The sequence below is a fragment of the Suricata suricatta genome, chromosome 5 (genome assembly GCF_006229205.1).
Source record: "Suricata suricatta isolate VVHF042 chromosome 5, meerkat_22Aug2017_6uvM2_HiC, whole genome shotgun sequence".
In the NCBI taxonomy this organism is placed as follows: Eukaryota; Metazoa; Chordata; class Mammalia; order Carnivora; family Herpestidae; genus Suricata; species Suricata suricatta.
The window spans coordinates 1,780,248-1,791,289 of NC_043704.1; the positions used below are offsets into that span (position 1 = coordinate 1,780,248).

The 11,042-nt window shown below is 66.3% G+C and overlaps 2 protein-coding genes across 5 annotated transcripts in view; one reads left to right on the top strand and one right to left on the bottom strand.

Annotated features, from left to right (window-relative positions):
- The window catches only part of CFAP410 (cilia and flagella associated protein 410), a 9,959-nt gene extending 3,190 nt beyond the window's left edge, over positions 1–6,769 (top strand). For all 4 annotated transcript variants that reach the window (XM_029938830.1, XM_029938831.1, XM_029938832.1 and 1 more), the window contains exons 4-7: positions 1,583–1,812; positions 2,579–2,750; positions 3,523–3,613; positions 5,465–6,769. In XM_029938830.1, coding sequence (XP_029794690.1) covers positions 1,583–1,812; positions 2,579–2,750; positions 3,523–3,613; positions 5,465–5,593 — 622 coding nt within the window. In that variant the 3' untranslated portion in view covers positions 5,594–6,769. The remainder of the gene's footprint in view (positions 1–1,582; positions 1,813–2,578; positions 2,751–3,522; positions 3,614–5,464) is intronic.
- Positions 6,770–7,148: 379 nt separating this feature from the next.
- PFKL (phosphofructokinase, liver type) overlaps positions 7,149–11,042 on the bottom strand; it is a 9,862-nt gene continuing 5,968 nt past the window's right edge. The window contains exons 8-14 of the mRNA XM_029940604.1: positions 10,944–11,040; positions 9,458–9,622; positions 8,976–9,037; positions 8,690–8,801; positions 8,093–8,192; positions 7,899–8,004; positions 7,149–7,552 (exon numbers count right to left, since the gene is read on the bottom strand). Of these exons, the coding sequence (XP_029796464.1) occupies positions 7,405–7,552; positions 7,899–8,004; positions 8,093–8,192; positions 8,690–8,801; positions 8,976–9,037; positions 9,458–9,622; positions 10,944–11,040 (790 nt within the window). The 3' untranslated portion in view covers positions 7,149–7,404. The remainder of the gene's footprint in view (positions 7,553–7,898; positions 8,005–8,092; positions 8,193–8,689; positions 8,802–8,975; positions 9,038–9,457; positions 9,623–10,943; positions 11,041–11,042) is intronic.

An 11,042-nucleotide genomic window follows, 5' to 3' on the forward strand; every position in this document is an offset into this window, starting at 1 on the left:
GGTGCCCGGCCTCCCCATGCTCCGTGGGAACAGCCCCCGCTGATGAGCAGCTGCCCTCAAGGCAGCCACGTCTGCCCCCAGCGCCCCCAGCATTTCTGCCCTCTGGTGGCAGTGCTGCCAGGAGCCACCAGCGTCCCCGGCCACACGGCCTCTCACTGATGTAGCTTCCTCTTCCGGAGGCCGTGGCACCCTAACAGACCAGGGAAACCGGGGTGACCAGGTGCTGTCATGGGGCATGCTGGCAGTTGGGCAGTTTGGAGGGAGCCTGTGAGTCGCCACTGCTGCCCCTCCCACCTGGGGCAATCCCTGGGCCTCAGTTTCCCTATCTGTAATACAGAAATAATACGGGCGCCTGCCCCGAGGGGCAGCGCGGAGGGGCTGCAGCGCTGAGCCAGTGTGCACAAACCCGCTGTGGTGGTCACGGCCCTGTTGTAAATGTGAAGCTGAGATCTGAGCCCGCACCCCAGGAAGAGGCCGGGCACAGACACGGGGGCTGTACCCACAGAGCACGGGGAGGCCTGGAGGCAGGCGGGGCTTGTACCCTGGCTCTGCTGTGCCCGGACTGACTTGGGGCAGGTCACCGGGCCTCTCTGAGCACCCTCGTGGACGGCCCCAAGAAAGGACTAGGCCCGGGGTTGTGGATGGAGCCCGGGTGCCGGTGCCTGGTATCTGGCTGCACCGGGGCCCGGTGTAAATTGCTGTGTGAACACGGGTGCTGGGCCTTTAGTGAGATGCGGCCATTGCCTTTGGGCTCAGAGCCTCGTGTGGACCAGGGCTGCCTCGGCCTGTCCTGGAGCTGCAAGTCCGAGAGGAGGGTGTTGGGTTTTCAGTATCCAGTGAGAGCCGCTTTCTGGTTCACACACCCCATTTTCTCACGGGACCTCGGGGGCAGGGGTGAGGGAGCATAGGGGGTCTCTTTCCCAAGGGCTGTTGTGAGGGCTCCTCGACACCGTCACCTCCAAACACCGTCGCCTTAGGGGTTAGGTTTCAACATATGAGTTTGCGGGGCACAGACATTCAGTCCAACCACAGGTCGCCTGGTGGTCAAACAGGACCAGGCTGTGTGTGGCCTCAGGTCCCACTGCACCCCTGCCTGTGCCTTGGGCAGCGCCCGCACACCTTGAGTGCAGCTCTGCGTGCTGGTAACCGCAGTGGTGTCCCTGGGAAGAAGTAGGACATCGCTGCCGACGCAGATGCACTCAGGAGAGATTTTCTGTCTGATGTGTTCATGTTGCTGCGGGAAGTGTAAACCCACATGCGCGGGGTCCAGGGTCGCAGGTTCAGTGGAGCGTAGTGCAGAGCTTGCTCGTGTTCGCTGTGGGCTTTTCTGGCCACTGCCTACTTCGGGGCACGGAGACGGTCCCTTGGTGGCCTACTTCCTGTCCTGTGAGGCAGAGCGGGACCTCCTAGGTCCATGTAGCCCGGTTGAGGCCTGCACCGAGCAGGAGGCTGGGGGGCCGCCCCCGGAAGCCTGAACTCCTGCCGCCTTCTCCGCGCCCCAAGCGGGACCCCAACTTGACCGGCTTCCCAGGGGAGGGCAGAGGGGCGCAGGCCTGCGGCTGACGGGGCCGTCCCTGTGCAGCGTCAACAGCGTGTCCAGCCTGGAGCCCGTGAGCCGGTGCCGGCAGCTGAGCGAGCTGTACGTGCGCAGGAACCGCATCCCCAGCCTGGCGCAGCTCCACTACCTGAAGGGGCTGCCGCGCCTGCGCGTGCTGTGGCTGGCCGAGAACCCGTGCTGCGGCGCGGACCCGCACCTCTACCGCATGACCGTCCTGCGCAACCTGCCGCACCTGCAGAAGCTGGACAACCAGAGTAGGTGTCGCGCCCGGGGCCCTCCCGTCCTCCGCCCTCCCCGCGCTCCTGCTGCTCCTGGCTGTGCCCCCGCCGCCGGCTCCTCCCGGGAGCCCCCAGGGTGCGCGCCTCGTTCACAACGGTGAGGGGGCGTGGGGGCCCTGGGTGCGGCCCCACGCCGAGTGCAGATCTCCGTGTCAGAGCAGACGTGTTTCTGCCCTTTTCCTGTTCGGAACTCACTGCTGCACTTCCTGAGCGCCCAGCGGGCAGGGAGAGGGTCTGGGTGGGCCGGGGGACCCTCCCCCTCCAAGCACTGGGTCCCTTGGTTTTCCTCTTGGGGCGGGAGGGCACCTCCCTGCAGCTCAGATCTGCTCCTCCACCATTTCCAGGGCCCGTGCCCGTTTCCTGGGGGTCCCTGGCATCACTGTGCTGGCCCCTGGCCCTTCCCACGTGTGCACAGCTCTCCCCCAGGTACACAGTTGTCATGTATGTGAATTCTGGGAAATCAGCCCACATGTGAGTGAAATGGACTAAATATCGTGTACCGTGGTCCTTTTTAAAAATGTACCTTAATTTCACTTCTTACGAATACTTAGAGCAAGTGCTGCAATTCAGATTTGTGTCTGGCACCTGCCAGGGTCAGGGTGTGACAGGCAGGGCCCGCCGTGCTGTGGAGCTGGCCAGGGAGGCAGACAGACAGACTCCTCTTGTCTAAAGCAGACTGCTGAATGCTGCGGTGCGGGGTCGGCCTGCACTGATGCTTCTGCTCCCTCCCTGTCACCTGAAGCCGTGACCGAGGAGGAGCTGTCCCGAGCGCTGCTGGAGGGGGAGGAGGTGACGGCCCCGGGCGGAGAGGGCGCAGGGAATGGCCAGCCTGAGCTGTCCTACGGCCTGAGCGCCTTGAACACCGACGCGGAGACCCAGCGGGATGCGCTCGGCTGCGGAGAGGAGGCGGCCAGGTGAGGCCAGCAGGTGGCGGGCCTGGCCCCGGGGTCCTGCTGTGGGGTCAGTGGGGCCTTCTGGACCTGCATGACGGCGGAGTGAGGGAAGGGACCCGTCCGTCCGGGGTGGTTCTTCCCCCTCCGGGCGCTCTGTGGCCCCCCAGCCTGCTTTCAGCTGGGTGTCAAGAGGGCCTTGGGGCCTGTGCGGGTCCAGACCAGCCCTCGAGGTGGAGCAGCCCCAAGGTGGGGCAGGTGGTGGACCTGCAGGCATGGAGCCCGAGGGCAAGCCCCGTGGCCGTGACCGTGGCCTGCTGAACTGCCTGGCGGTGCAGCCCCGAGGAGGGGCCCTCCCCGGCCACAGCGCGGCTGCCATGGCCCCCGGGGGGCGGGTTGCACTCTCAGACATTTCTGAGCATAAACTGCACGTGGGGAATGTTGTAGAAACCGGTGAGGCTGTCAGGCTGAGTCCATGTGGCCCCAAAGCCACCTGTTCCATTTGCCCCAGAATGCAAGGCCATCTGGATGCCACCTCGGTGGTGGGCGTTGCAGCCCCTGCTCTGTGTCTGTGTGTTCAGGCCCCCAGCCCTGGTGGGAGCCCAGGAACCGCAAGGCTGTCTTCTGGGGGGGGGGGGGCAGACCCACCGTCCCACCCGCCCCTCCCCCGCTACATCCCTCCAGAAACATCACTGGGTGGCACCGCCTTCCTTGCTGGGCTCCGACCTCTGGGGTGCGACGTGGGGCCCCGAGCAGGTCAGGCGTCACACGCCCTGTGCTCCTTCTCCACTTGCAGCGTCCGGGGCCAGTTCGGCCTGCAGCCCCCTTCCCGGGACCAGTTCCCTTCCTTCTCGCAGAGGGAAGACATGAGCAGCCACAGGGACAGGGTGAGTGTGACGGGGACTGCCTGGCTGGGGGTGGTGGCCGCCTCTCTCCGCCCAGGAGGAGGAGAGTGAGGGCTGAAGACACCCAGGGACTCAGAGCCAGGCCCCAGGGGACGCTGGCTCCGAGCTCAGTGGGAAGGAGCAGGCCCCAGAGAAAAAGACCCCCACCCCTCCCCCAGCCAGCGGGCCTGTGCAGGCAGAGCTGCAGGAGAGCCCCGGGTCTGTCCCGGGCCTGGCCTGCAGGGGGGTAGGGGGCTGCAGGGGTTCACTGCTGGCGGGGTGGGGGGGGCTCCTGCCTGCAGGTGGACCCAGCCCTCACCCCTGTGAGGAATAACGGGTTACTGACAGGAAGTAGGTTACATGGGCCACTTGGTCAGAGAGCCCAGTCCTTTCCAAATGTGTGTCTGCGTACTGTGTCATCCGGCGCACCCCCACTGCTCAGGGCTGGCCCACCGACCCAGTGTCTGCGTCCTGCATCGTCCCGGCCCGGCCCCCGCTGCCCAGGGCTGGCCCACCGACCAGGGCTCACGCTGTTCCTTCCCGCGTGTCCGCTCGTGGTAAGGGGAGGCTGCGCCGAAACCCCACCACGCGGCAGGCCGGGCTTCATTGGCCGGCATTGCTCATGCCCCGAGTGGGAGCTGTGTTTGGCCAGAAGGACAGGGTCACCGCCGTGAGCTTGGCCCGTGGGGACCTTGTGAGCAGAGCCATGGGCCGGGTGCGGGCTCGCGAGGGGAGGGCTCCACAGCGGGCAGGTAGGGGCCGCCAGCACCCCCTTGAGGAGCTTGCCAAGATTGTGGGGAACACAGAGGTGGAGGGTCTGAGGCCCTGACCTGGGGAGGGGCCGGGCCAGCCCCCGCTCTGGGAGAAGTGTCGCCCCGGAGCCGCCCACAGAAGTGACCGCAGACTGATGGCCAGTCTCGACAGTTGCCGCCAGGCCTGGGGACCACGCCCCCCACAGCTGACTGTCCCTCGCAGGCTGCGTGCATGGGTTCAGCTCAGAGGTCCGTGCGCACACTTCTATGACCCCTTTCAGGAGGAGCCCCCACCCCACCCCACCCTGTACACAGCCCCGGAGCAGGTCAGCCCCTGCAGGCAGGGGTGAAGCCTGAAGCTCTCAGCTCTGAGGGTGCAGGGGGGGAGGCAGGGGGGCAAGACTGAACACTGACCCCACTCAGTGCAGACTCAGGGTCATCAAACCAGCTTCTGGGGACAGGAGGGAAGGTGGCCCTAGCTCTGCAGTGAACGCGCACCTGGACGGAGGGTCCACCCTCCTGGGGGGCGGGGGTCCCGCCAGCCTAAATGCAGATGGCCCAGGAGGGCCTGGACCGGAGGGAGATGGGGACGCAGCAGGACGCCTGAGCGTTGCCAAGGTCAGGGGTCAGCGCCCTGGCGCCCCAGGGCTCTGAGGCAGCCCCAGGGCGACCCCCTGCGCCTGTCGCCTCGCTCACACCACCTCTCCTGTCCCCTCACCAGAAGAGCGAGCTGGAGTAGCCCCCATGTGCAAATCCCTTTCTCGCCCAAGTGCACGTGGAAACCCGTTGAGGACACACACGTGCACACCCATAGCACGCGTGAGCGCACGTGTGTCTGGGCATGTTACTGATCACCATCCTGGGCCACTCAGCCCCCTTCCGACCCCTGCTGCGTGGCTAGCTGCGTCACCTCGGCTGTGTGACCGAGGGCTGGCCGCTCAGCCTCTCTGGGCGGTGCCCGCGGGCGGCCACAGCTGTCTGCTCAGTGTCTGCCCGGTGTGTCCTCTGTTACCGGAAGACCATTCGCCGGGCTGTGCACATCAGGGCGGGACAGCCTCGCCGTGCCCAGCCTGGCACTCAGCCAGTGGCTCTGTGTCCCCAGAACAACGTGCTGACCGCCATCCTGCTGCTGCTGCGGGAGCTGGACGCCGAGGGGCTGCAGGCCGTGCACCAGACCGTGCTCAGCCGGCTCCAGGCCCTGCACAAGCAGGAGCCGCAGGACATGGACTGACCGTCAGCCGGGAGCCTGTCGGGCCCTCCTCCCAGCAACTGGGGGGCGTGGGGTCCAGAGCCACAGCATCCACTGCACCCCGGCCGAGGGCCCGCCTCTGCTGAGTCCCCGCCTGCAGGCGGTGTCCCGGAAGCTCCGGCCACCTGGGAAGGCCACGCCCTGGGCGTAGCCGGTGCCGGGCACGAGCAGGAAGGGCATGGGTGCCGTGCCAGGCGCGTCTGCTGTGCAGGGCCCAGGTGTGCGCAGCCTGCATTGGTGGGAAAGGGGGGGGAAGGGGAGAGGGAGGGGGAGGGGCCCGCCCCGGCCCGCCCCGCCCCGCCTCTTCTCCAGGCGGCTTTGCAGCCACTCCTCCTAATAAATATCTTCCCAAAGTCCAAGCTGGAAGCAGCCGTTTCCTAGGAGACAGACGTGGCGTTGACATTGCTTGGAAGCGAAGGGCTGTTGTGCACGCATTTCCCCCATCGGCTCTCCTGCCCGGTTATGGGATGGATTCTGCCCACAAGGGCCGCCTTCCAGAACGGTGTGTCCTTGAAGCAGCAGGCCCTCCCTCAGCCCTCCACCCACCGCCGGGGCGTTTTGCTCAGCAGGATGTAGAGGTCTGGGTTTGCGCAGCCCTGCGGGGAGAGGCTGGGGGTGGGCGGAGTTCAGTCTGGGGATTCGGGGACAGCCGTGGGACAGGCAGCGGGGTCCGGGAGGACACCCAGAAACCACATCTAAAGCGTGTTCTCCGTGGGTAGAGCCACGGACAGGCCTTGCTGTGGGGCACAGGCCCCAGGTGGCAGCACTGCAGCCCCGGGGCCCAGCTCCTGCCCCCCAGCCTCTGAGGGCACCTGCACGGGCGGGGGGAGCGTGGCCCCTGAGCCTTCAGTCTTACTGGTGCTGAAACAGCCGGGACAGGAGGGGCGTTCCCCCCACCGCTCCCATAAGGTCCATGGCGCTGCGGAGCGCTGTGTGCGAGCACCAGATGGGGCGACAGTGCCGGGAGACCCCAGGGGAAGCCGCATCCGCGCGGGCCGGTGGTGGATCTCGGTGCTGTAGCCCCTCGGGACCTGGGTGGCAGAAGCAAGGGGTCGCCGCGTGGGGGCGTCCGGAAGTGTGGCCGCAGGGACCGCATGTGCCTCTGTCGTACGAATGGACGGTTGTCGGACACTCAATAAAGCGTCTTTGTTAGAGCCAGTTGGGGTGGTTATGTGAAATCAGGAACGTCCTCCCATTCCCTGCCCACCTGGCAGGGCTCACACCAGCTGCCCGCCTGCCCCATGACCTCGGTTAGTGACCTTGAATCTGCCCCCAGACCTGCCGCTAGGCAGCTCGGCAGGGCCCGAAGTCTGGGGAGACCACACCTGGCTGACATGGCCCTCCAGGCTGCCCTTGAGCCAGGGACCCAGCGAGGCCGCGCCCCTCAGCCGCTGTGAGGTGACAGTGGGGGGTGTTTGAGGCCTCTGTGCTTGTGGGAGCAGACTCCAGCCCCCAGCAGGAGTGTGTGCAAGTCAGGGGCCACCCCCAGCCGCACCCCCCCCAGAAGGTCACACAGGGCCTGCTCTCCAGAGATGGGTCACACTCCACAGTCACAGTGACTTTATTTCTAGAAAAGTGACAATCTCCTCTCCCCCATGGAGGCCAGTGCACAGGGAGCAGGGTCCCGGCAGGACCCACGGACAGCGGTGTCCCCGCACCTGGGAGCCCCCGCGGGCAGCAGTGGGGGGGGGGGCGGAGCCAGGCCGAGAGGGCCGCAGCCCCACCGGCCCACCGCCCGCCTGCTCGCAGGCTCCGGGGAGGGGGGAGGGGCCGGGGAGGCGGCGGATGCAGCCTCAGAAGCCCTTGTCGATGCTGAGCGTGCGGCGGGTCACGTGCTCCAGCTCCCCGGACACGTAGTCGGCCATGCTGATGCGGTAGTGCGCCAGCATCTTCAGCATGAGGCGCAGGCTCAGCCACCACTGCTCCCGCGGCATGCGGTGCCTGCGGCGGGGGGGGGGGCGGCCGGCACTCAGGGCGGCTCCCGGGGCCCGGCCGCCCCTCCTCCCTCCTCGGACCTGCACACCCCTCCTCTGAGCACCCGGACACCCCCTGGAGTGGAGCCTGGCAGCAGTGTTGGGGTCCCTGTCCTCCGGGGGCTCGGCACAGGCTGGCGGGAGGAGGGGGTGGGTGTGCACGGCCTGACCAGCCCGCTGACCCCACCCCATCGGAGGGCTCAGGCCAGAGTGTGATTACTGTTCTGGCCCTGAGCAGGGGGACGGGACAGCCTTGTGGGGTCAGGGCCTGTGTGTGGCCTGCATGGTCCTCCCCTCCCTTCAGAGGGACTCACTCGAAGTCGGTGTCCTTCTTGAGCTCGGTGACAGGGCTGAAGGCCACCGCCTTCTTCTGCAGGCCGATCACACAGGCCGAGTCGGGGGCATTGGCGAACACCCGCCCTGTGGACACAGGCAGCCCTGAACCCAGGGCCCGGGCAGAGGGCGCGGGCAGGCCTGGGGCCACCACCCCTTCCCACCACCCGCGTACCATTGCGGTAGACCGCCCGCAGCTTCTCCGACATCCACAGTATGGCCTTCACCCCCAGCTTCGTCCCGTAGTTCCGGTCAAAGGGGGTTGGAGCTCCGCCCTGGAAACACAGTGGGTGCGGAGGCCTCCTTCTGGCCCGAGACAGGGCCGGGGAGGGGGGGAGAGGGAAGGCTCTGGCAGGAGCCCAGCAGGGTGGCCCCTCTGTGACCACAGGGAGCCTCCCAGCTCCTGATGCCCCCTCCCATCCAAGCCCCTTTCTCCACCCCAGTCCCGCCTGAGGGCCATCTCCAGAGCCGGGCAGTGGGCAATGCCCGTCGAGGTGGGCGGCATCTGTGGGCCCCACACAGCGCAGGCTTCCTGCAGGGTTGCCAGGAGGCCAAGGCCAGGGACCGGGCAGGGTGCAGGTGGCCACAGGGGTCCCAGCCCTGCCCTGTCCCGTAGGGGAGGAGGCAGCGGGACAGGAGGCAGGCCTTCCTCCTGTGCAGGCAAGGACGGGCACGAGGGGGAAGAGGCCGGGTGCCCCGCGAGGGCCGTGCACAGGGAGGGTCCCCGCCCCGCTATACCCCCCCGGGCCCCTCGGCCCGGCCCCGCCCCTACCTGCTGCAGGTGGCCCAGCACGTTGGTCCGACAGTCAAAGACGCCCTTCCCCTCGGACGAGTACAGGTTATACAGAAACTCCGTGGTGTAGTACTCGTGGCACTTCTCGTTTCTGGAAAGAGGACGGGCTGGGTGAAGTGGGGGTCGGCTCGGGTCTCCTCTGGACACCAAGCCCTGCTGGGCCGGGCCAGAGCCAGTGCTGGGAGAGGTGCCCTTGGCCACCCCGAGCCGCACTCTGGGTCTGGAACCCCACCGCTGCCCGGGTGCCTGCCCCCCGCCACCTCACCGGAGCACCAGGCCCCTCTGGATGTCCGTCTTCATCTTCTCCGTCATGTGCTCCACATTGGCCTGCGGGCATGGCGGGTACACAGGGTGAGCCCGGGGGGAGGGCGGCAGCCAGCACTGTGCCCACCCACAGGCTGCCTGGGAAGGAATCTTCCAGACTAACCGCAGGGCCAGTGTGACCCAGGGGTCGTGGGGATGCATGCAGGTCAGCAGACAGTGGCAGGGCCCTGGGGGTGGGGCCGGGCCACAAGGCCAGGTGGGCGGCTGGGCCCAGAAGGCCTCGGCAGCCGCAATATAGACACGGGATGGAGGGCTGCATCGGGTGGGGGAGGAGGCACTGGGGTCATGGGTGGGGTCCCCTCACCGGCAGGGAGCCCCCAGCCTGCTGGGCCCCAGACTGGCTATTATGTGTCTTAGGAGGGGACCCCCACTCAGCCCCACTGGGAGGTCCACGGCGGGAGAAGGGCTCAGGGCTCAGCTCACCTTTAAGTCTTGGATGTTGAAAGGGTCCTCGAAGACGTAGGCCGCGTCGGCCCCCACGGCGATGCCCGTCACGGTGGCCAGGTAGCCGCAGTAGCCCCCCATGGTCTCCACGATGAACACGCGGCGCTTGGTCCCGGAGGCCGACTGCTTGATGCGGTCACAGCTCTGGGGGCCAGAGGCGGTCAGGCCTCCCCGCGGGCCCGGGTCTCCCCCCAGAGCGGCCCGGGGTGTCACAGCCCACAGCACACGCTCTCCACGGGACCCTCGGGATCAGGTCCTCCACCGGGGCGACTCCGCGCCCAGGGGACAGCACCTAGTGTGTGGAGGCCAGGGATGGGGCCAGAGGCCCTGAGGGGGGCCAGGGAAACCCCAGGCCTCTAACTTCTCATCTGTACGCAAACAACAATCCGCCACCACCGTAGGGTCCTTGTAACAAGGGGCAAGGCGATGCGTGAAGTACACTTCTGCATATGACACAGGACAATTCTATCCCAAAAGGTTTGGAGTTTGAGAAGAAATTATAACATGAGATAAGGAATTCAGAAAAGACAGTAAGACCAGTGGGTTAGTGGGACCTGAACCACGAAGTTAATCCCCCAAGTAAGAGACCCCCAGCAAAGGGGGGAGAGAGCTCCAATGTTTGCCGCAGCATCAGTGTCCTACATACATAAAGAGCACTTGCAAATACAAAACTCACCAGGAAAAGAATGAACAAAAAATAGAAAAAAGTAATTTTCCATAAAACCCGCAAATGGGCAATAAACATAGAGGAAAAACGCTCAACTTCATTAGAAGTCAGAGGTAACAGGAAAACAGGTCCATTCTCCCACCAGAGACAAAGGAAACAGGACAACGTTTGGTGCTGGGCAGGGGGAGGGGCACAGAGGTCTCCGAGGAGCCGTGGGTGCCCCACACTGGTGGGATGGCAGGGGTGAGGGTGAACTTGAGGAAACTCCTGTGAGATCAGGGACCTCTGGGTTGGCAGATGGGGAGGGGGAGGGGGTCCTGTAGTCTTTTGTTTGATTTATTATTTTCTCCTTTCTCTAGCATCACACAGAAGCTGGCTGGGTTCAGTCCCCGAAGCCCCCGAAACACAGAGGTCCTGAACCTTGGGGGGAAACTGGGCTCCTGTGGGGCCACAGACGGGGGGAGGGGTCTAGAGGCGGAGAGAGACGTGAGGAGGCCCCGGGGAGCGTCCGTCGGGGCCAGCCCTGCTCTGACGACTGCACATCCTCCCAAGCACCCACCCTCCCGCGTCCCAGCCACAGGCCTGGGCTCCTGCCGTCCACGTGTGGCTGTTCACTGGACAGAGCCGTGGCCAGATGTCCCCACGTGCCTTAGCCCTGCCGACTCAGCTCTGGCCCCAACAGTCCCGTCCCCGCACGGCCATGACGCCAGGGCCAAGCCCTGCCTGACACTCGCCGCCGCACCACCGGCCACGCCCCCCGGGCCGCCCCGCGCCCGCCACGTCCAGCCTGGCGCCCACCTCCATGGCGGCGTTGACGGCCGTGTCGGACCCCAGGCTGAAGTCGGTGCCCGGCACGTTGTTGCTGATGGTGGCCGGGACAACGCACATGACGATGCA